The 24374-nt window shown below is 44.6% G+C and overlaps 1 protein-coding gene across 1 annotated transcript; it reads right to left on the reverse strand.

The window, feature by feature from the left end:
* Positions 1-860: 860 nt before the first annotated feature.
* Positions 861-17488, reverse strand: GOLGA7 (golgin A7). The gene is made up of 6 exons (XM_068971050.1): positions 17432-17488; positions 17084-17216; positions 11892-12044; positions 5824-5925; positions 4569-4631; positions 861-2169 (listed from the first exon to the last, which is right to left on the reverse strand). The coding sequence occupies exons 2-5, from the start codon at positions 17192-17194 to the stop codon at positions 4584-4586; spliced, it is 414 nt and encodes a 137-aa protein (XP_068827151.1). The 5' UTR covers positions 17195-17216; positions 17432-17488; the 3' UTR covers positions 861-2169; positions 4569-4583.
* Positions 17489-24374: the final 6886 nt, after the last annotated feature.

The raw sequence follows: 24374 nt of genomic DNA on the forward strand, positions 1-24374 counted from the left end.
CTGATCTACCAGGGAAGCCCCAGGGAGTTTACGAGCCACTATTAAGCCAAACGCCTTACTAATCAAGATGTAGTAAAGCAACTGTTAATGACCTCTCCTCTCACATGGCATGCGTTTATGTACAAGGATACGAGTGCTAAGTACAGTGTACGGAGCAGTGTTGTGGAACGCTGGGTCAGGGACGGATGCGAGGGGAAAGAGAAACCAGCCCTGCTCTCAGGGGCCTGAGGGGCTGGGTGGGGTGGCAAGGGGAAGGGGAGGTGAGCATGAAGACCAAACATGGCACGAAGACTCCAGCTTCCTTTATGAGATTGAAACGAGCAACAAGGCCTGTGCCACTTGACAAGTGTCGACTTATCTAGGAACCAAGGCCAAACGGAATATGGAAGGAATTTAAGTTGGAATATAGACTCTGTTTTATAAGCTGTTACTCTCTGCAAATGCGCTTCATAAAAAAACACACACACACACAACAGAGACATCAGATGATCTAAGATTGTCATGATACTGTGATACTTTTCCCCTAATGAAACATTCCAATCTCTTATTTAATTGAATACATTTTGACTATTGGGGACTATTTCTTGGTTTGGAGCCCTGTCGCTAATATATCTTCATTTAAGAGATAAAGCATGTAAAAAGCTGCTGAGTGTGACAAACTGTATGCACGTCAGATGTTTAAAAATACTAAGCTGCACTGAACCAGGGGTTCTCACAGTATTGTCTATCTGCCAAATTTAATACCGTATCATTTACACTTCACCAAATCACACCAAATATGACACAGAGACAATTTGTTTAAGAAAAGATTTACTAATGTGTTAATATTTCAGCAAAGTTATTGCAACGGGTTGAAAAGGCAGACAGACACACTATTATAAAGTAACAAGTTATACAATTAAAATATTACATAGAACTATGGGATTTACTGAATAACTAACAGACTCATAAAAGAAATTAAATCTGAAAGGTTAAATCCAGTATTAGCACCTACAACATCTCTGAAAGTAAAACTTTTAACTGTTTCATTCTCTCCTAATACACGTCTTATCCTTCTCCCAAAAACAGTGCTCTCAAACCCCGAAGGTGAAGGGTATGGGAAGTCCCAATGCTAAGAACATACAGCCAAAAAAATAACTCCAAACAGTGACTCAGGACTTGACAGTTTTAGCTGGAAATCACTTATCTTACTGAACTTGAACCAATCATACATGTTTCTGTGCACGGAATACTGTATATGATAAAGTCTATGAACCATAAGGACTGCCAGCAGGGAGAGTTAAAAATTAGCAATATACAGTATTATTCCTATCAAATTTTTTCTCTTAAGTTACATTTATAACAAAACTATAATTAAAATATTTATTACACTTGCTCGTTACACATTCAGGGACACAGCAGGGACATTTGAGTTTGATGGTTTAGCATCCACTTTATTGTGCTTACTTATTCTTATAAGGAACAAGCGACACAGACCACGTCTTCCCAATGCTCGAGGTGATGCGGTACCAACAGAATTCTAAAAAAAAACCCAAACCTGGAAAATGCATTAAATACTGCTTTAATTAGGAAACTGATATAATAAAACAAGTAAAATAATACATTATTTTTCCAATGAGCTTCGGTTTGGGGAATTAGACAGCAGAACTAGATCTTTAAGCTTTGAGTCACAGCAAAACTGGTAGTTCTCTGAAATCTGGGAGATGCGTTAGCAAAACCAGACACAGCCCACCCTTCACCAAAATCCTGGAGAAAAGCATTTCATGAATTTGGGGGGAGTAAGACCAAACACTGGCTAGGATACAACGTGCTGAAGCCCAAGGAATGATGAGAACCACTGGTACTGGCAGCAGGTGAGAAATAAACTGTGTTGGGCTGACCAACTGCATATTTTTTTAATGGCTTTGAATGAACAAAGTGAAACGCTTCACGGCATTTTCTCTGAAACTGATCAAAATATTGCAGAGTCCTACACGATCTGGAGACACAAAGTGGATGCTGAGCGACTAGAGGTCACTCCAGGTGCGGAATTTTAGAAAGTCAGTCCTTGGAGTGAATGGCACCGTGGCTCTGGCAGCAGATACGAAGGAATGATGCTCTGGAGAGGAGGTAGGGGGACACTCTGCGGTCGGCCGGTGGACAGGTGAGGGTCCCAGCTGGACGTGGGATCTGTAGTTAGAGGGAGAAGCAAAGGCTTAGGAAGCAACACCGACTGACTTCCCAAGAGCAGCTGCTGTGACCTCCCCACGTGTGGGCTACACTCCATTAACCCAGGCTCCAGCTACTGAGATGCCCAGATCTGTCTCATCTGCCGAAGGGGGTCCATGGTTCGAGGGTCCAGAGAGCCAAGCCTGTACGTTTGCATCTCTGACCAACCACGTCTCGAGAGGCAGCACAGAACAGGGGTGCACGGCCAATCCAGGCCTGGCTGCCTCCTGCCGACCTGCCGGTTTGGGGCCCTGGACAAATAACTGAAATTCTCCGGGCCTCAGTCCCCTCTTCTGAAAAACAGGGACACTGCCACAGACCCCAGAGGGTGCTGTGAATGATGTGGGCATGCAGGATGTGCCCACAAGGGCTGGGTGTTTTTATTATCACTTATTTATCGTGATAGGTTAGTGCTACATTCTGTTTTTTAAGTAAAGAAGACGATCTTAATCTGAAGAGAGAAAACAACCATCAGTTTGTTGAATAATAAAGGTATCAAAAAAATTAAAACTTTTTAAAAAGGAGCAAGATATAACACTCTTTTTAAAAAATAAAGGCCACCTCCATGATTTGTGTGCTCGTAAGTCATTAATTTTAATTCCCATATAATGCGTCAAGCTGCAGACACCACGTATGCTTAAGAAAAATGACAGAACTGAATTCATTATTCTTCAAGAGTTTTCCCCTTTCCTCTAAGACCTCAGCCCACACAGGATCCCAGGTCTGAGGAACACACAGCTCTGAAAACTAAATTACACTGAACGAAAATATTTGCATTCATGAAATTACCACAAGTTCCTAATGTAAATCTCATTTCTAAACTTTGCTGTTGTTGAATATTGATAGATTAGTGTGCAATTGCTCCAAGTCCCGCGCCACCTCAGGAAAGCAGTGCGTTAGAGCAACAGGAGCTGCAAAGTGCGCCATGACAAGTGGCTTGTGCCAAAGCAGCGCAGCTGCAGCTGATCAAACCAACGCATCCCAGCGGCCCGCCACAAAAACCACACTTAGGGCTCCTGGCTGCTCGTCTGAGAAGTACCAGTTTGCAAAGCGCACGTGAGAAAGTGTGTGAACAGGTAACACTAAGTGCTCCCAAACAAAGTCTCAGTAAAGAATAAAACACACAGCAGAGGGTGTCATTATTTAGGTCTGTGTCTTGTAAGAACTCAGGGGACACATTCCCTAGCGCTCAGAGAAGACAGCTATGTATTAATAGCATTCAACAAATGGTACAGACAAGATGTTATTTTTAAAAGGTACTGGAAAAGAAATGAAGGGGAAAAGCATTTAGAATAATGCGATGGACTCTTTTTTCTCCACATCTCTGCTGCTGCATGTACTTATAGGAAGTATGGTGAAAAGACAAGGCTTTATGGTCAACCAGACTCGGGTTCGTAACCCCAGACTATTAGCTGTGTGACCTGGAGATCATCACTTAATCTCTTCCTATCTTGGTTTGCTTATCTGTAAAGTGGGGGGAATACTGGGCAGGATTCTTGTGAGAACTGGAAACACCGTCTGTGTAACACCTAGCACACAGCCATGCCCTCAGAACAGCAGCGAATATCACTGCTGTTGCCCTGGGGAGGAGGCTGTCTGCTCTGGCTGAATCTGTTTCTGAGTGGCCTCCTGCGAGTCAGGAACAGCTGCCTGTGGACGCGGTCAGGAAAGCTCAGCGGTAGAATTACTACTGGGAGGTGGAGTGCAGGACGGAAACGGGCAGAAATCGACCATTTTTTTTGGTCACTTAGAAGGTACGCTGGCTTCCAGGTGATTCTTCCTCCACATTCCCACCAGCATTCAGCAATTTGTTGCTCAGTTGTTCAGCGTCATTATGTGGATACGTGAGAATATGAACATTCTAAAGCGCGTGAACATTTATGTATGGTTCTACCCACTAGAGGTAAGGTTTCTTTTAAAGGGCTACGAAGCCACTTAAATACATGAAATATTTAGAATCTCCCTATTCTGAAACGTTTCTTTGGTTATTAAAGCCATTTGTCATGGCTTTAATGCAGGGAAATCTGTCAGGGGAAAAAATGTCAGGGAAATCTCTGACCTGATTTTTATGTGTAAGACCCATCTATTAAAATGTCCAGGATAGTTTTGAAAAATTAAAATAAGACTCCCCCAACCCCCCAAAACAAAGTAATAACAAAACGAGGCTGAAAACAGCAAAGGGGGAAGAAAAAAAATCAGGGTTAAACTATCACTTGGGTTAACAGAATTTGGGTTAATGACACATTTTAAATATCAAGTCAGTACAGAGAGTATGCCAGTATTTATGATGCAGGCGAGAAAATTTATGCACCCTACAAAATTACAAAAATGGCACATAAATCATACAATTTCATATTTACCTTTAATTCTATGGTTTATCTTCCACTGCTCATGCCTCTGTCTTCATAAATGGTAATTTCAATCTAAACAGCATGCCTGTTAAGAAAACACACTGGAAAACAGAACACAGAAAAAGGGACTACAGAGGGAAGATGGGTATGATCTGTGCAGACTTCTCTTTACTTACTTTAAAAAAAAAGATTCTTTTGGCTGCACCTTGTGGGATAGCTCAGTTCCCTACACGAGACTGAACCTGCACCCACCGGCTGGAAGCTCGGAGTCTTAATTGTCGGACGGCTAGCAAAGTCCCCCTTGCCTTTACTTATTTTAAATTATTATTTAAGCAATTAAAACAATTATTATTTGCTTTACTTGTTTCAAAACATTAAAAATTTCTCCTGCTTAAGTTAAACACAGCGTTTGCCACACCCTGCTGAAAAATTCAAGAAATGTCACTGCTTGTGGTATACCACAGAGTTCCTCTCCAAATATTATTTATTTTTTAAAAGAAGAAAAGAATGTGAAAAAGGATACTTTATTGCAGAACTAAGGGGGGCTCTTCACTGAGCATCCATAGTGAGGTAATGACATCAGGGGTGCAAAACACCCTGAAATTGTGTGCAAACTTTTTCTTGTGAGATAGCTCACGACTTCTAAAAGTTTAAGAAACACTGATACAAGTATAATAAAGCCGTTGAAATTATTATCAGCCGGAAGGCCTGGGATTATCTGACCTAGGTTTTAAAAAAAATTTTATCTTATCCAGTTATTTACTTGTTATCAAGCTAAATTATTATTTTTTTGCAATTTTATTTACCAAATTACCAAAATAAACTTCATGATTTTCAGTCAACTGCCTCTAAAATATGCACAGTTATGTCAAAGGTAATGAAATGATACATCTGGCAGCTGTAACTGATTTCAACGAGTCAGATGAACCCACGGAGCTGCGATTTATTTGGACGACGAGCTCTCCTCGCACTGAGTTCATGCATTTCAAAGGGGCCTTTGGTGTAGCCTCCGCAGCTGAGATGCATGACTCACCCCACTCCCATTATTACTACAAGATGCTGCACAGCCACCAAGACAACGGCAGCCCCAACACTACATGCTCCAGAGACCAGCACGACGCCCGGGAAGGAGTCGTGCTGGAAGGAGGGAGTGCCTTCCAGCAGCAGAGCCAGGGCAGGTTCGGGAACGGAGGGAAATCCTCTCTGGCCAGGGCTGACGGGGCCATCAAATATTTAGACCTTATGATCTGGACTGAAAAGATACAACTCGCAGTCCTCTCTCGATGGGATCTGTCAGGAGGAGGCCTTGTGGGGCGTAGATCTTCTCATTCTGCTCTTGAATGTATTTGGAGACTCTCTTCAGGACCTGCCCAAAGAGAAGCGACACAGCTCTCTTACCACCTTCATTAGATTTTCTTTTTGAGTATTCAGCTGAACTGCAAAATATTCAGGCAGTGGAATTAGTTTTCAAAGCAAGAAATAGGTGTTCACGTGGAGGGACAGCTCTGACTCTGTGGCTCATGCCCTGGGTCCCCAACACCCGCCCCCTAACCCCAGTTCTGAGCACGTCCATACAGCCTAAGTCCAAACAGAGATGCAGCCAGATGGCGGCACGAGAGCCACGCCCCTTCCTCCCGCCCCTTCCCTCCATCCTGGATACGGAGAAATTTGGAGGTGACCATACACACGTTACGTGCCTTCCCCTTCCCTACTCAGGAAATGTGCAACATGTGACCTCCTCTGATATTAGGAACAGCTTCTGGCTTTCCCCTGGACACTTAGGAGATGCTTCTCAGGACTTCTCTGCAATCCAGTGGCCAGGACCTCAGGTCACTGCTGAGGGCCCATTTGCATGCCTGATCGGGAAACTAAGATCCTACAAACTGTAAGGCATGCCCCCCCCCCCCCACCCCAATAAAGAAAGAAAGAACTGCTTTCTCCACTGTACATTTTCATCAATTTAAAGTCATAATACAAAGCGGGCCTATAACGAAGGGAGTCCAGTACATTTAAAACTGAGAAATCCGTTTCCTTCACCAGGCACGTTTGTGCTGGCTGCCATGGAGGTCTGGTGACCAGTGTTCTCCATCATCTCCTGCCTGCATGGGAGGCTGCTCTGCAGCCTGCTCCTGTGTCCTAGATGGGAACCTCGATTTATAAGTTTAGTATTAAGGTTGTAAAAGTCAAAGCAAACATAGACAAAAACCAGATAGGATAAAAAGGAACTTCTGGAAATTGCCAAATCTTAAGCTTTAATAAGGGCAATTCTGAGACAGATAACCTAGAAGAAAATAAATCTTAATAGTGATACACAAAATCAAAGAGTCACATGTTTTATTTCAGATTCAAGGTCATTATAATCCTTTGCTGACTCTAATCTTCAAAGACGCTTTGATCCAATTCTTTAATTACTGTATGTTTCCTTAAATTCACACTACCAGAATATGATAAAGTCACAGATAAATGTGATCACAACATAAAAGGAAAAAAAGAACGGTATGAAAATAAAGCTGGAGAGGAAGAAATCTGATTTAAGTATGGGTCTATAATGTACCAGAACAAACCAACATATTAGAATGATAAAACGTAGCTGCTTTGGCATAAACTGATTTAGAATTTAAAACTCTATGCTGCTTGTATAATGGATTTTCTCACTGAAGGACAATAAACAGTCTATTCAGGTTACATCTCTGGGGAATAATACAATCTCATGTTTTATGTTTTTTAAAAAAGAGCATGATATTATTAAAAGAGCCATCTGCAGGGTTATGAAGTAATGTAAGAATACTATTTCTAAAGAAAAGACTTTTTCACCTAATTACCTAAAGTATATATGTCATTCTCCTATTTTCAACTCTCAAAGAATTTGAGCAGTGCCTGGTCTTTATGAGCAAAAAAAAAAAATCTCAGTCACTCTCTTTCCACCAGCATTTGTCAATCATGCTGCTGCTGCTGCTAAGTCACTGTGCGACCCCATAGACAGCAGCCCACCAGGCTCCCCATCCCTGGGATTCTCCAGGCAAGAACACTGTCAATCATGCTAAAAAGAGGGGAAGCAAGTCACTCATGATGGTGCCCAATTCAGGATTCTCCCTCTTCGCTCCAATTTCCTTCTGTGCTCACCTGCCAGAGCTCGAAACCGGAGAGCCAGGCTCCCCTCATCCCGTCCATTTACACTGGCCAGACACTGAGAAACCAGCCTGCATGGCTTGTTTCAAAGAAAGGATTCCTTCACATAGCTCTCCTCCCCTCCTCGAGTGCAGGTTATTAGCAAAGACACAGCCATGCTTTATTTGATTCAAACAGAACTCTGTCGTGCAAGGCTTTTGTTTCAACTTTGGTAACACTCATGGACACGGGTTTCAGTTCAGAAAGAAGACAGTCAGTTTTCCTTGGGCGCCAGCTGCCAATCCTCCCACTGCACTGCAGTGAAGGCGGCACCGTGCTAACCCAGATGTGTTGTTAGCAACAGACAGCTCACGGACGTGAGTCAACTCGTACCTCACTCCTGCCAGGACAGAGCACCGTTCTCACCCTCAAGGAACTTTGTGTTGACATTTTATTCATACTTCACTATTTTTAGTGAATCGTTGTTACAACAAACTATAATACCAACAAAATTATCTGTTATCCTCAAACCCGCAATAAAAACCTCAGTTTGTATAGTATTTACAAAGTTAAACACTCAGACCTCAGGAAAGGCTATTGTCCTCTTTGAGAATAAGCCTCTCAAAGCCCTTGAGGAAAGATAACCGAAGTGGGGTTGAGTGAGAGGCCCAGGGGCTTCGTGTTTCCAGAAAGATCTGAGTTCTCTGACTGCGCTCTTTTCACATCACAGCCCACGGGCAGCAGGGACGTCTCTGGTGGACGAACACAGCAACTGCTCCTGAAAGAAGACCGTTCCACAGGCCCATTTGTTCCCTGATTATAATGGGCAGCAATGGAGGGGAATAACACTGAAGCCTTTATCTTCATTGTAAATCAATAAATAGCACATTATAGAAAAAAAAAAAAGCACGATTGTTCTAGTGGGTTTTAAAAGGCCTATTTACAATCTCAAAAAATTTAACCCACATGACAAAGTGTAAGTGTCACTATGCTTGGCTTACTGTTTGTAGACTGGAAGTTTTAGTGTTTAAAACAATAAAGACTAAATGACTCAATTTTGTCCCTTCATAAAGGAGAAAATAATAGCATAGGAATTCCTAAGGGGCAAACTGGAGAGAGGGAGTGGCTGAGCGCTCTAACATTTTTATCATCTTATCAAAAATACAAATACACATTTACAATGTTTCCTTTTAAAAGTACATGGAGATTATATCTTTATTATGATCATTCCAGTTATGTACTTTGCATGATCTAGTTAATTCATGTTCAAATTTCTTATATAAAATCACATTTATAAAATGTGCCATAAATTTGGGTTTCTTGACTAATTTTATTGGGTCTTTATTTGCTTTATAATACTTACTCTGTAAAAGAGACTTTAATTAGACTTGTAAAGTAATACCTTATATGTTATTTATGAACTCAAGTCTATTATTTTCTGATGTTGAGAAGTGCCTTCTGAAATTAATAATCAAAATAATCAAATACTAATCAAAAAAGATTTTAATGAAGAGTTGCTAAATGTTTTAGTAGGTAAAGAAACTAGCAGCTGCTAAAAAAAGATTACTTATACACTCAAAGTAAAAAAACAAACCTGTACATGTAAGTACACACTTGTCTGATTAAAACATATATATATACACACACACTAACTCGATTTTTAAGTCTATCTTAAGAAAACTTTATTTAGCACCTGCCATATGTAAGGCAATTTATTAATTCAAAGATCCATTATATTTCTTTTTTAGATTTACCTTTTTTGTTTTTTTAAACAAATGTGTCCTAATTACTGCTATATAGCAAAGTGACTCAGTTGCACATGTACCTACGTTCTCTTTCATATTCTGTTCCAGGATGGTTTCTTTCCTATGTCTCCTCATCTGCATCTGCTAACACCCACCCCCACTCCTTGGTAACTACCAATCGAAGACCCGCTTACAACTGAGAACTCAGATTTGGAGAGATGAACTTGTCCATGACTCATAACTAGGAAATGACCTGGCTGGCACCCAGTGATCAGTCTCTCTATAACTGATGCCAGAGGCAGGTATCTGTATCTATTTTAGCAAAGACACATGAAAAAATAAGTTAATTAAAATTTCATCAACAAATTTAAAAACTACAGTGAAATAACAATTCAAGCATGCAATATTCCATGAGGCGTGAATAAAACACTCTGGACGATGTATTTCTGCCTTAAATTGGCTATATTACACGTCTTCTACGGCCACGTGGCATGAGTATCTTACCTGCACAGGCCCAGCACTCCCCGCCCACCCCCTCCAGTGGTCAGTGGCTCCCTAGCGTGCCTCCTCCACCACCTCGTCCCTTGAATCCGCTCACCTCCTGCTGTCCTTGCCGCTCCCTCCCCGCCCAGGCTCTCCTCCTCTCCTGCCTGGACTTCTACGAAGCGTCTTACTTGCACTTTTATACCTTTCTTCCCCAGAGCCAAGAAATCTGTTTAAAATGAAAATCGGATCCTGCCACTCTCCTGCTTGAAAAGCTTCAGTGATCCTTCCCTGCATGGAAATAAAATCTAAGCCTCTCTCCATGGAGCACACACTCCATGGGGCAGAACGCAGGTCCCCTCACCTCTCCTGTCACCTCTGCCCTCTCCTCCTCTGCACAGGGGACCCACGCTCTGCACATCCTCCTCCATCCTTCTGAAAGGCCCCAGGCTCCCCATCTTTCACGTGGCAGCTGAACGCTAGCACCCCAGAGGCCCTTTCTGACCACCCCATCTAAATTAGTCTCTCTGGTTCTGGTCTATCCTCGGGAAGTTTGGTTTTTTCTAAGGCATTTATCACAACTTACAATTCTGTGGGTTTTGTTCTTTAGTATCAGTTTTTACCAGACTTATAAACTCCACAACGTCAGTAACCACGTCTGCTCCACTCAGTTACATCCTCTGCACAGTGCTTAGCACATAGTAGGTGTTCAATAAATATTAATCGAATGGATCCCGTGTCCCTTCACTCAGCAAACGTATCACTAAAGAGGAGCTGCTAAGACAGAACAGACTGAAAGTGGATACGGATCCTCCGTGACTTCTGATGTCGAACATTAAGCAGGAAAGAAAGTGTGTGACGTGGAGAAGGGCATAAACTGCCTGTGTAGCTCTTTAAATGCTTACCAGGGGATTCACACCAGGATGGTAAGGAAGAACACGGTGGCACGTTCAGCCAACGGCTCAAAATGCTGGAGCCACACCTGTGTCCGCTCTCCACCACATGGAGTACAAGACAGCCACCAGGAGACTTTGGCCAGTGGGGTGCCTCCTATGCCCAAGGCCTCGTGCTAGGCATCAAGAGGGACACACTGTCTTTGATCACAAGAAAAACACATACTTGATGGGCAAGTAAGACAGGAATATAAATGCTACATTCCTCAGCAAAGAGCGCCTAAGTACCAGAAAACAGATTCCAGTAAATCGCTGTGGGGACAAAGGGGAGAGAAGGAATCCAATCAGAAGAGAGGGTGAAAAGTCAGCTGAGAGCAGGACTGAGGCCATTCGGACATGGAAAGGGCATCTCAGGGGGAGGAAGGCTTCTCAAAGGGTGCACCTGGCTAAAAGATAAAGTGAGGACGGGGGAGACAGGGCTGGGGGAGGCGAGCTGGGGGAGGGCTTGCGACAGACCGTCACGCTGCAGGAGAGGCACGGCTGTGTTTCATGACACAGCAGCTGTTTGGAAATGGAAGAGAAAGGCAGGAAAGAGGCTCTGTGGCTGTGGTGTTGGTCTAGGAGAGACGTCACAAGGGCATAAATCAGGGGGAGGCAGAGGGTGTCATAAAGTTAATGAATGAGGAATTGGAAGACAGCTCGGTCTGACTACTGATACAATTTCGCTCTTCTCGACCCCCACCTGAAGATGCTGGGCGAAAAAGACAGGGTGCCGCTGAGCCAACTGGGGAATGGGAGGCTTGACTTTCAGACCCCTGAGTTGAGGAGCCAGCAGCTTTGGCTCCAGCGGACAGTTCAGAGGGGAGACAAGGACTCAGGTGGGAGGAGGAGACGGAGTGTACAAATTTGGGGAAATAAAAACTCAGCACTTTTCTGCGTGTCTGGTCATAGAGGCAAGAATAAAATCTGAATTATTATTATTATAAAAGGCCCTTTAAATTTTATAGCAAGCGTCACCATGTAAACATAACCTGTAACAAACCCACCTTTTTTTTTTTTTTTTTAATGCTTGTAAGAGATTCGGAAAACACGGGCAGGCTTACCTTCTCATAATGAGTTTCCATGCACAAGAAGATGGTGTACGCTGTTAGACAAGCCAGGCAGCCTTCCAGATACGACTGGCCCCCAAGCTTCTCGGCCTCGGCATAAAGGTTATTTAGGGTCCGAACTGTTTCTTCAAATTGCTGCCGATCAATCTGTACAGAAAAAAGAATTTTAAAATCAGTTTAAAAAAAAAAAAAAAAGATGACCACGTCACTCCTGCTTGCGATCCCTAATTAGGTCACCATCTTGTCAACATTTTATCTGTTGGCAAACAAATTTTTAGGTGATTCAAACTGGACCTAAGTTGCTGAAACTGGTCAGTGCTTGTTTCGTTTCATCTTTCTTTTGGACACTGTGTTATGTCCAGGCTGAAAAGGGTGTCGCCCGATCCTCTGTGCTGAATCACAAGTAACTTAATTAAAGAACACAGTCCTTCCGGCCCTGCATTCTCCCACACTCACATTTACAGAGCTCGTACCTTCGGGTATCACCACAGGCAGGCCTCGGAAAGAGATGAGTAAGACACTGACTTGTCCTCACGGCATTCACAGTCATGAGTGTAACAGACACGTAACAGTGAAAACACAAGAAGCCGAGTGAACAGTGCAACTGAGGCGTGCGTGAAGAGCGTGGGGCGCCCGAGGAGGGGCGGCACGCTGCCTTACCTGGAAAGGGCAGGCGACCTTAAATCGCGGTCGCTAAATGCTGGCAGCGACTGAGGGCCGAAAGGGGAGTAAGGACTCTGCCTGCAGATCAACAGGGGCAAACTCGGTATGCTTTCCCATCTCTTTTACAGTGACTACTTGGTTACTAAGAGCTCACACTGGACAAGGCAAAATCTCCCACTCCCACTCTTCTCACCAGGGACGCCTATGACCTTTTTCTAGTCAGTGACGCCATCACCTAACACGTGTGCTAACACGACCGACGTATCTGCTTTTCTCTAATCACCCGCTTTCACTTTCTTCTTCCAGTATCCCTTTCCTTCCTTCCTTCCTTAACAGTACTTTGTCAATTTCAAATCTCCATGGGAATTTCAAGGCCCAAGCTAGAGCATCTCACCCAATTCTATCATTCTCAGGAGGTAACAAAGCCCAACCTATCTGTCCTTATCCTCAGCCCGCTCTCACACTGTACCCCCCTTATTCCTAAAACCAATACCCACTTACATATTAATTCTTTCCTTTATGAAGGCTTTACACAGCAACAGACTCAGAAAGAAATTCCAAGAACCTTAATATACACTTTGAGACAGAACATTTCCAAATTTCCAAAATTATGCTCCAAGAACATAATTCTTTCTTAACAGATTATCAACCTTAAGCTATTAAAAAAACCTTTAGGTAAGAGGCAGCTGCCTTGTCCTTCACGTGGAAAATGGTGAAGATTCAATGAGCCAAAGGCATGAAAACCTTAAAGTGGCAGTGACTCAACCTGCCTTTTAAGAGGAGCTACTTTAAATTTCCCAGAACAGCAGTGTTTCTGATGGGGGCTGGGAAAGTGGGGACAGAGCTGGGAGCCACTTGAAGATGTGCTGTGTCACTAACGGTCACCTGGGCAACCTGTCACCATTCCCAGAACACACTTAGAGGAGACCTGCTCAGTGAACAAGTGTCGATGGTAAATTGTTATCTCTACCTGGTTCTGTCAAAGTTAAGGTCTTCTGTTTATTCATCAGTAAAACCATGAAAGTCCAAATAATTACAAACACTCGCACTTGGATTTATCTACAGTGTTATGATCTGAAAAAGAAACTTCTCTGAATTATTTATGTTTCTTTGGATAGAATGATTAAAAACTAGGTGTTCCAATCCAGAAACTTTTTTTTTTTTTTTTAGCCACACCAGGTGGTCTATGTGATCTCAGTTTCCGGACCAGGGACTGAACCTGCGTCCCATGCCTTGGAAGTGCTGAGTCTTAACCACCAGACTGCCAGGAAGTCCCCAACCCAGAAATATTTAATTTCTTTCCGATTTGGAATTACAGATCCTATCAGAAACACTAATTCTTAAAAGTTATTCCACGACTGCAATGCTTTACAGGATGGAAGCAAGTCATAAACCATTAAAAAATTTTTTTTTAAATCCAAAGTGAAGATTAAAAAAAAATAGTTTAATTAAAAAACAAAAAAGATGGGAGTTCCTTGGCAGTCCAGCGGTTAGGTTTTGGCACTTTCACTGCCGAGGGCCCCAGTTCAATTCCTGGTCACGGAACTAAGATCCTGCATGCCGTGCAGCATAGCCAAAAAAAAAAAAAAAGAGTACCTAAGGAAGGTTTAAAAAAAGCACGACAGGCAGCAGTAAAGGCAAGGACACACAAAACTAAGGGCTCTGCAGGGCAACCGCCGGCCTTGCTTTCACGCTCTGCAGGCTCTATGAAGCACGGCTGTCAGCGAGCCCCTCTGGGTGCCTGGACACCGACACAGCAGCTATCCTGACATCTGGAGGTTTGTCAAGTTAGAGCTATTTGGACCAATAAACAGTGCAGGTCTAAATGGAAATAGGAGTCAGGCTCATCTCCCAGAATTTTTGTTTCATGTTGAACTACCTGCCGAAAGCATCAGGCTGAAGCTTATCAAAGGTAATGAGTCAAAGGTAATTTCTACTGACCGGCTGTAGAGACATAGTTTTAAAGGGATGCAGGGAACAAATGCCTCAATTATAGCTCACTCAATTCTCTTTCTGCCCACACCAAGGGTTCCTAAGATGTCCGTATGCTGGCTAAAGTTAAGAATCAAGCTTTAAAGAAATGTCCCGGCGACAAAGAGCTTACACATCAAAGTATTATGTTCTCAGAGGCAGTGAGAAAGTAAACTTGTTAACACACAGAACTTGTTCTTACTCCCAAATTAAAGGGTACAAATGTGTGTGTGTTTAATGCTTTAAAGTCATACAAAACAGCTGGATGTTTATTTCTCCCTCTATTACATTGCCAAGTACAACGTTCTCACAAAGGGAAACTCAGCCTCAGTGGCAGCACAATCAGTACAATTTCTAGGTTAAGCAGTAGAGAAACAAAGAAAGAAACCTTTCAATTTTCCATCAAACAAAGCAAGGAAAATTTAAACCTGTAATTTAAATTTAATCTCAACACACTTAAAAAAAAAATCAAAGCTTTCCCAAACAGTTTCAAGTATAAGCTAGTGTTTTAACACAAACATTTAAAAAGAAAAAAAAAAAAAAAAAAACTTCAAGGGTAGCTCAGCTGATAAAGAATCTGCCTGTAATGCAGGAGATGTCGGTTTAATTCCTGGATCGGGAAGATCCCCTGGAGAAGGGATAGGCTACCCACTCCAGTACTCTTGGGATTCCCTAGTGGGTCAGATGAATCTGCCTGCAATGTGGGAGACCTGGGTTTGATCCCTGGGTTGGGAACAGTCTCTGGAGAAGGAAATGGTAACCCACGCCAGTATTCTTGCTTGGAGAATCCCCATGGACAGAGGAGCCTGGCGGGTTATAGTCCATGGGGTCGCAAAGAGTCTGACTGAGCGACTAAGCACACACACACATGGTACTCAGAATCACAAGTGGTGCTGGGCTACACGAAGTCAGAGAAACGAAAGGACTCCAGAATTTGCCAAGAGCAACTTCCTATAGCCATCCATGGAGTACTGTAACTGCACTGTTTCTGTATTCAGACTATAAAATAAAGGTTCCACCACACACAGAGTTGAAGGCTCATGTCTGATTCTGCATAAATAGACTTGGCTCAATTATGAGCTGGAAGTTTGACTTTTAAATCCTTTAAACAAAGCATCAAGTGACATCCAAATAAGTGTGGGGCAAAAGAGCTGTTTACATTCTGATCCGAGAGCACATAAACAGTATTAAGTCAGAGTCTCGCTAAGAGACTTAAAAGTGAAACATTTGATCTATTTCATATAAGTACTAAAAAAAGCCTGTTAACTGTAATGCTAAATTATTTAAAAAACCACATTCAGTAGCTCTAGCCAACAGGCAACTTGCTCAATTTCTATCTTCTCAAACCATCATGGAGGTGTCCAGCTAGTGTCAGGCTGAGTTATCTCATAACGTGGCAACAACAAACTGCAACAATTACAGGACATTTCACAAACAAACTAATCTACGAATCATCTTTATAAGGTGTGCTGGGTCCGTAATTTGCATTTAAAGAAACAGACTTGGGCCACTAACCTGCTGAGGGTTCGAAATCCAGCCAAAGCGCACTGTCATTGATCTTTGTTGATTCTCCCGCCTTGGCAATCAGGTAGAACGACCTACCACCCCGCGAGCTAGTTTCAAATGACTGCTGCACATTGCTCCAGCACATACTCATCGACACCTACCTACTCCACGGCCAGCACTTCACAGCTCCACACCCATGCCCAGTCACCCCTGACTCCCTCACCCTCTTGTCAAAGAAAAAAGAACCGCAAAACCTGCTCCCACCTAACCAGAAGCTGACCTCTGAGCAGGAAACAGGTTCACCTTACAAACCTCAAGACCAGCCTGTCTTTGGGTGTGTGAACACACTTAGGCACAAGAAAACACATACATAGTCTCACTTCGCTGCACCTTTACAGTAAGATCCAATGACCATTATTATTCTTTTTATTAAGTCTGAAGAAAGGAGAAACACCCCTTCCTGCGCGCAAGACCGCCCAAAGGACCCACATTCTGATGACAGTTCTGGCCCACAGGCCAACAAAAGTCGGCTCCCAGCGATAACAGCATAAGAAACCAGTTGAGGGCCTCGTTCTGAGATTATTTCCCTGTCCAGACCCATGCACTACTCTGTGTTTCTCAAGGTTCGGAGAAGGCCTGTCTGCGGTGCCCAGCACAGCACCGAATAATAAACCAGCACAAGCGGCCGGACGCCCGTCACTCGAATGATGGTGATCTCCTTTGCGTGGTGAGGTTGGAGAATGCAGCTTACACAACACGCCGAGGTGGCTGGCCTGGAGGGTCAGGAATCAAGCGCCTCATCACTGTGGTCACTAACCCGGGGTGGGGTGGGGAGGACGGCAGCGTACCGATTCCGGCCCTGGCCATCGTCAGCTCATCCGGTCCGGCGCTTGGCCTCATTCCTCCTGCTCCCGACGCCGGGTCTTGCTTACCAGACCCCTCCTGGCACAGCCCTGGCCCAGGCCCCTGCTGTGCCCGGCCCCTCCCAGACATGCACCCTGCCGCCGCCCCGGCCGAGCGCAGGTGCGGGGAGCCCGGCTGCGTACCCGGTTCTCCAGCTCCGCGGGGAACTTGGTCTGGAACTGGCAGCGGGTGCCACTGCTGTAGTCTCGCTGAATGAAGACCTTCCCGGACACCGGCGCCTGCTGCGGCCTCATGGCGAGGACAGGACGGGCCGCGCTGCGGGTTCGGGGGACACCAATCACGGTCATACCCCCGGCCTGGACCCAGGACTCCGGCCCGCCAGCCCCACAGATCCGCCCAGCGCCCAGAGCGGCCCAAGGCCTCCCGGCCCCACTCCCCTTCACCCATGCTGGCACCACGGCCCTTCAGCTCCCTCCCCGGCCCAGGCCCCGCGCCCCCCCACAGCCCGGTTCGGCCCGGGAAACACGAACCCGCCTCCTCTGCCCTCCAGCTGCTGTCGCAACGCCTACGCTTCCACTTACGTCCTGCCGCAAAAGGCCTCTTCCCCGCGCTCCACCTCCCCGCCCGTCTGCTCGAACACTTACCTCAAGTCTAGGGCCCACCCTCTCCTCCGGCCGTAAAGCGATCCTGTCGAGACTGCGCGCTACCGTGCGGGGACGCGCTGTGGGCGGGGCCCGGGCGGACTCCGCCCCCCGCCCTGCCTGTAGGAGTCCGGCTGGAAGGAAGAGGCAGGGCGGGGCTGCGGGGCGGGTCCGGGGGCGGGTCCTCAGACCCGGGGGGCGGGGCTGCAGGCCCTTGCAGACTGAGCTCACCAGGGGGTACTTGGCCTAAAGGCTGGGGATTTCTGCCCTGTGTCATTTCCCTGCTGTGTCATTTCCTCTTTTGTCGTGCGGACAGAGTTTCTAATCACTGACTGAAAGGTTTTATTTTCGCTTTTGATTGGAACTCTCAGTTTACACGTGAGAAACCACTCAACCGTACCAAACAAACTGCTCACACGCATCCCCTCCTCCAGCTTTCCTGGAGGTGTTGTCTTTTCCTTTCACCCCAAAGATTTTTACCTAGTACCCCAGCCTCTGCCCCTCAGGTGACCTGAGAGGCTTGTGTGGGCTCTTGGCGCCCTCCCCCAGCTCAGCATACCTTTGCAAGGCAACCACAGAAGGCCCTGGTGTGCCTGGCTGATACACTATTCCACCTTATCCTCTGTTTTGCTTTCTCAGGTTTCAGTTACCACCTCTCCCCTCAGTCAACCTCAGTCTGAAAAGATGAAATGGAAGTTTCCAGAAATAAACAATTCATGTTTTAAATTGTGTGCCTATTCAGTTTTAGTCATTCAGTCCTTTCCAACTCTTTGCAACCCCATGGAATGCAATATGCCAGGCTTCCCTGTCCATCACCAACTCTCAGAGCTTGTTCACATGCATGTCTATCAAGTCGGAGATGTCATCCAACCATCTCATCCTCTGTCATCCCCTTCTCCTCCCGCCCTCAATCTTTCCCAGCATCAGGGTCTTTTCCAATGAGTCAGTTCCTCACATCAGGTGGCCAAAGTATTGGAGTTTCAGCTTCAGAATCTGTCCTTCCAATGAATATTCAGGACTGATTTCCTTTAGGATGGACTGGTTGGATCTCCTTGCAGTCCAAGAGACTCTCAAGAGTCTTCTCCAGCACCACAGTTCAAAAGCATCAATTCTTTGGTACTCAGCTTTCCTTATAGTCCAACTCTCACATTCATACATGACTACTGTAAAAACCATAACTTTGATTCAGTTCAGTTCAGTTCAGTCACTCAGTCGTGTCCGACTCTGTGACCTCAGGAACCGCAGCATGCCAGGCCTCCCTGTCCAACTCTCGGAGTCCACCCAAACCCATATCTATTGTGTCAGTGATGCCATCCAACCATCTCATCCTCTGTTGTCCCCTTCTCCTGCCCTCAATCTTTCCCAGCATCAGGGTCTTTTCAAATGGGTCAGCTCTCCGCATCAGATGGTCAAAGTATTGGAGTTTCAGCTTCAACATCAGTCCTTCCAATGAACACCCAGAACTAATCTCCTTTAGGATGGACTGGGTGGATCTCCTTGCAGTCCAAGGGATTCTCAAGAGTCTTCCCCAACACCACAGTTCAAAAGCATCAATTCTTCAGTGCTCAGTTTTCTTTATAGTCCAACTCTCACATCCATACATGACTACTGGAAAAACCATAGCCTTGACTAGACGGATCTTTATTGGCAAAGTAGTGTCTCTGCTTTTTAATATGCTGTCTAGGTTGGTCATAACTTTCCTTCCAAGGAGTAAGCGTCTTTTAATTTCATGGCTGCAATCACCATTTGCAGTAATTTTGGAGCCCCCAAAATAAAGTCAGCCACTGTTTCTACTGTTTCCCCATCTATTTCCCATGAAGTGACGGGACTGGATGCCATGATCTTAGTTTTCTGAATGCTGAGTTTTAAGCCAACTTTTTCCACTCTCCTCTTTCACTTTCATCAAGAGGCTCTTTAGTTCTTCGCTTTCTGCCACAAAGGTGGTGTCATCTGCATATCTGAGGTTATTGACATTTCTCCCGGCAATCTCGATTCCAGCTTGTGCTTTGTCCAGCCTGGCATTTCTCATTATGTACTCTGCATAGAAGTTAAATAAGCAGGGTGACAATATGCAGCCTTGATGTACTCCTTTCCCGATTTAGCATGATGAAATCTCTTGTGGTTGGCTCCATCTCTTTGGGATTTCCCAATCACCCACCTCTACCGTTGACATCCAGTCACTGACACAATCATGATCCAGGGTTACTTGAAACAGACGATCCTCTGACCTAGTGTCAGAAGTTAATACAGCCTAAGGCTATATCACAATGCCTCCGTCATTCTCCTCACTTCCTCTCCTCACATAGGCACTTTATCGTCTTGCATGATCACAGAAGAAGGGTGAATACAGTTCAATAAGATATTCTGAGAGACCACATTCACATAGTTTTCACTACAATATACTATCATTTTTCTATTATTATTAGTCGGGGCTTCTTTGGTGGCTCAGACAGTAAAGAATCTGCCTGCATTGTGGGAGACCCAGGTTCGATTCCTAGGTGAGGAAGATCCCCTAGAGAAGGGAATGGCAACCCACTCCAGTATTCTTGCCTGGAGAATTCCACAGATAGAGGAGTCTAACAGGCTTTGGGGTCACAAAGAGTTGGACCCGTGGACACGACTGAGAGTTGAACACTGTCACTTTCATTATTATTAGTCATTGTTGTTAATCTCTTACTAAGCCTAATTTATAAACTAAACTTTATCATAGGTATGTGTGTGTAGGTAAAAACAGTATATGTGGGGTCTGGTACTATCTTCAGTTTCGAATATCCACAGAGGGTCTTGGAATGGATCCCCTTGGGTAAGGGGGACCACTGTATAACTTGTTAGCACCACTGTCTGATACTGTCTAATATATATTTAAATATTTCTCCTATTGTGTTTTAAAAACAGCTTTCAGTGCAGTTCAGTAGCTCAGTTGTGTCTGACTCTTTAAGATCTCATGGACTGCAGCATGCCAGGCTTCCCTGTCCATCACCAACTCCCGAAGTTTACTCAAATTCATGTCCATCCAGTCAGTGATGCCAGTCAACCATCTCATCCTCTGTCATCCCTTTCTCCTCCCACCTTCAATCTTTCCCAGCGTCAGGATCTTTTCCAATGAGTCAGTTCTTTGCATCATGTGGCCAAAGTATTGGAGTTTCAGCTTCAGCATCAGTCCTTCCAATGAATATTCAGGACTGATTTCCTTTAGGATGGACTGGCTGGATCTCCTTGCAGTCCAGGGGACTCTCAAGAGTCTTCTCCAACACCACAGTTCAAAAGCATCAATTCTTCAGCACTCAGCTTTCTTTATGGTCCATTTCTCACATCCATACATGATTAATGGAAAAACCATAGGTTTGACTAGACAGACCTTTGTTGGCAAATTAATGTCTCTGCTTTTTACTATGCTCTCTAGGTTGGTCATAACTTTTCTTCCAATTTAGGGAAGAATAAATAGCATACAATAAACTGGAGGTATTTAAAGCAGACAATTGAAAAGTTCTAACTTACCTACTGTGTATACAGCTGTGAAACCGTTGCCTTAATCAAGATAGAGAACATTCATCGCTTTCAAAAGGTCCCCAGAGTTCCTTTGTAATCCCCCCTTCTGGCCCCTCCCCAGTCTCTGTCCCCAGGCAGTGATCTGGTCCCTTAGTTCAGCAGTCCCCAACCCCTTGTTAAGAACCAGGCTGCACAGTAGGAGGTGAGCTTCATCTGCCCCATCACTGGCATTACTGCCTGAAGCATCTGCCCCTACTCTCAGTTCAGTTCAGTTCAGTCGCTCAGTCGTGTCCGACTCTTGGCAACCCCATGAATCGCAGCACGCCAGGCCTCCCCATCCATCACCAACTCCCGGAGTTCACTCACACTCATGTCCATCGAGTCAGTGATGCCATCCAGCCATCTCATCCTCTGTCGTCCCCTTCTCCTCCTGCCCCCAATCCCTCCCAGCATCAGACTCTTTTCCAATGAGTCAACTCTTCGCATGAGGTGGCCAAACTACTGGAGTTTCAGCTTCAGCATCATTCCTTCCAAAGAAATCCCAGGGCTGATCTCCTTCAGAATGGACTGGTTGGATCTCCTTGCAGTCCAAGGGACTCTCAAGAGTCTTCTCCAACACCACAGTTCAAAAGCATCAATTCTTCGGCACTCAGCCTTCATCACAGTCCAACTCTCACATCCAAAATTGTCTTCCATGAAACCGGTCCCTGGTGCCCAAAAGGTTGGGGACCGCAGCCTCAGTTTGCATTTTCTTGAATTTCATGTGAGATGAATCCTACAGTGTGTGCTTTTTGTCTGGCTTCTTTCACATATGCTAGTTATTCTGAAATTCACCTGTTGTGTTGTCAAGAATTCATTCCTCTTTGTTGCTGGATCACATTGCATTGTAAGAATACATTGTATGGATAGCTTGTTATTCATTCTGCTGTTGATAGACATTTGAGTTGCTTCCTGTTTTTGTCTATTACATGTGAAGCTGCTGTTGGCCATTCGCCTGCAAGTCTTTGTATAGATGCATGTTTTCATTTCTCTTGAGTAAATACCCAGGAATAGAATATCTGGATCATGGATAAGTACATGTTGAACTTTTCAGGAAACTGCCAAACTGTTATCCAGAGTTGGTTGTATCACTTTACATCCCCACCGGCAGTGGATGAGAGTTCCAGTTTCTCCACATCCTCGCCAGCATTTGGGTTGTGGTATCTCCTTGTGGTTATAACTTTAGTTTTTCTCTGACTAATGATTCTGAACATCTTTTCATGTATTTATTTGCCATCCATACATCTTTTTTGATGATGTGTCTGTTCAGATCTTTTGCCATCCTTTATTTGTGGCTGTTTCCCTATTATTGAGTTTGGAGAGTTATTTGTATATTTTAGAGAAAAGTCTTGCATCAAACATACGGTTTGCAGTCATTTTCCCCGTATTTTGTGGCTTGCCTTTCTAGTCTCTTAACACATCCATGGGTTTAGGGGGAGTAGGCTGTGGACATCCTGAGGAGGGCACTATTCTGCCTACCACTGGTATGGAGTGAAGTTCATTTTTTCCTTCCATATGGTTATCTAATTGTTCTAGTACCATTCCTTGGAAAGACTCTTCTTTCTCCTTTCTCTCCTTTCTTCACTGCATTGCCTTTGTGGTAAAAATCAGTTATTTCCAAATATTGTATATTAACACATATATGTGGAATCTGGGGAAATGGTACTGATGAGCCTATATGCAGGGCAGCAATAGACACAGATGTAGAGAACAGACTTGTAGACACAGCGTGGGAAGGAGAGAGTGGGACAAATTGAGAGAGTAGCAGTGAAACATATATACTACCGTATGTGAAGCAGATAGCCAGTGGGAAGTTTCTATATACACAGGGAGTCCAACCCAGTACTCTTTGACAACCTAGAGGGGTGGGATGGGGTGGAGGGTGGAGGAGAGGTTCAAGAGGGAGGGGACACGTGTATATTTATGGCTGATTTGCGTGGTTTTATGGCAGAAGCCAACGGAACTTTGTAAAGCAATTATCCTCCAATTAAAAACAAATTGGTTGTGTGTGTGCCTGTGTGGTACTGGATTTTGTATTCTGTTCCATCATCTGATCTTGTTGTACATTAAATGGCTATTAGTGTTTGTCTATGATGTTAATGCGTCCTTACTGACTCAGTAAGATCTCTTGGGAGTTGCTTTCCTACATACTCAATATTTATAGTTGGGAACACCCTAAAACAGGCACAACAGTCTCCACCTTCAAACCTCAGTTTAGTGGAGTAAGCAAAGAAAACAGTTTTCGTACATCATGTAAAAGGGTAATATTTTTGGAACTATTTCTCATTGAGACTGCCTGAGGGAAAGCACAACTCAACTCTTGACACTTGGAAAGAAGAATCTGGTTGAGAAAGGGATTAAAGGACAATATGTCAAACTGAATGTCTACCCACCTCCACACACTCAAGCGTCTGTATTCTTTCAAAAAGAGCCTGCTGGCGGACGGTAGGAGGTATGCGGGAGATATCCAGGATGGCAGAGCAGGGCAGCTTGCTCACTGCTTCTCAAGATTTAGACCGAAAGTCTTCTCTCAGCATTAAACTGGCCACCAGAGCAAAGCAGGGGCTGCAAGTGCTGGATAAGAGATGGCCAAGGTTGGTGGGCCAGAGTTGGTATTCCAAGTCTCCTGTTTTGGGTCTGCGCCTGTGACTGAGGGAAAGTCCTCTGTGGAAATGCCCAGAGATCCAGGCACACGGAAGAAGCCTGGGATGGGGATGGAGAGGCTGCAAAGTATGAGGGCCTTTGGCTGGGCAGGCAGTCTTCTACATTCCTGCCAGCGTGATGCTCCAAAGAACTGTGTGTGACCAGCCATATCTCAGCAATTAGCAGCGCAAGATGCCCAGACTAGGCAGGGCAAGCTAGAGGATGCCAGAGCAAGAACCCAGCTCTCCTTCTCCCAAGACAGAGTGTTAGGCAAATTCCTCTAGAAGCTGACTGCACTTCAAACCCAACCTAGGTGGGAAAACATACTTTGAAGGGAAGTTTTCATGAATAAACAACTTTAAGTTTTCCCCCTGCTCTTGCTGCAAAGTAGGAATAAAGAGAATCAAGAGAAAATAAACTTTTATTTCTTTAAGCCGCCTATCACAGCCTCTAAATTTCACCTCTTACAGCCAGCACTGTAAAGTTATTCCCAAAGATGTAAAATCTGATTGTCCGTATGAATAAGAGTTAGCTGGGAGAGGTGGGCTTTTTCCTACTCTTGTTTTTGGTACCAATAAAGAAGGCTGAGCACTGAAGAACTGATGCTTTCCAATTGTGGTGCTGGAGAAGACTCTTGAGAGTCCCTTGGACTGCAAGGAGA

The sequence above is a fragment of the Capricornis sumatraensis genome, chromosome 4 (genome assembly GCF_032405125.1).
Source record: "Capricornis sumatraensis isolate serow.1 chromosome 4, serow.2, whole genome shotgun sequence".
In the NCBI taxonomy this organism is placed as follows: Eukaryota; Metazoa; Chordata; class Mammalia; order Artiodactyla; family Bovidae; genus Capricornis; species Capricornis sumatraensis.

Bases quoted from the DNA above. Each gene is read 5' to 3' on its own strand.
- GOLGA7 (XM_068971050.1), bottom strand. From the start codon at position 17,194: ATGAGGCCGCAGCAGGCGCCGGTGTCCGGGAAGGTCTTCATTCAGCGA. The intron at 12,045-17,083 runs GTACGCAGCCGG...TTTTCTGTACAG, and splicing joins CCGCGGAGCTGGAGAACCGG to ATTGATCGGCAGCAATTTGA. The intron at 5,926-11,891 runs GTAAGCCTGCCC...CTCTTTGGGCAG, and splicing joins TGGAAACTCATTATGAGAAG to GTCCTGAAGAGAGTCTCCAA.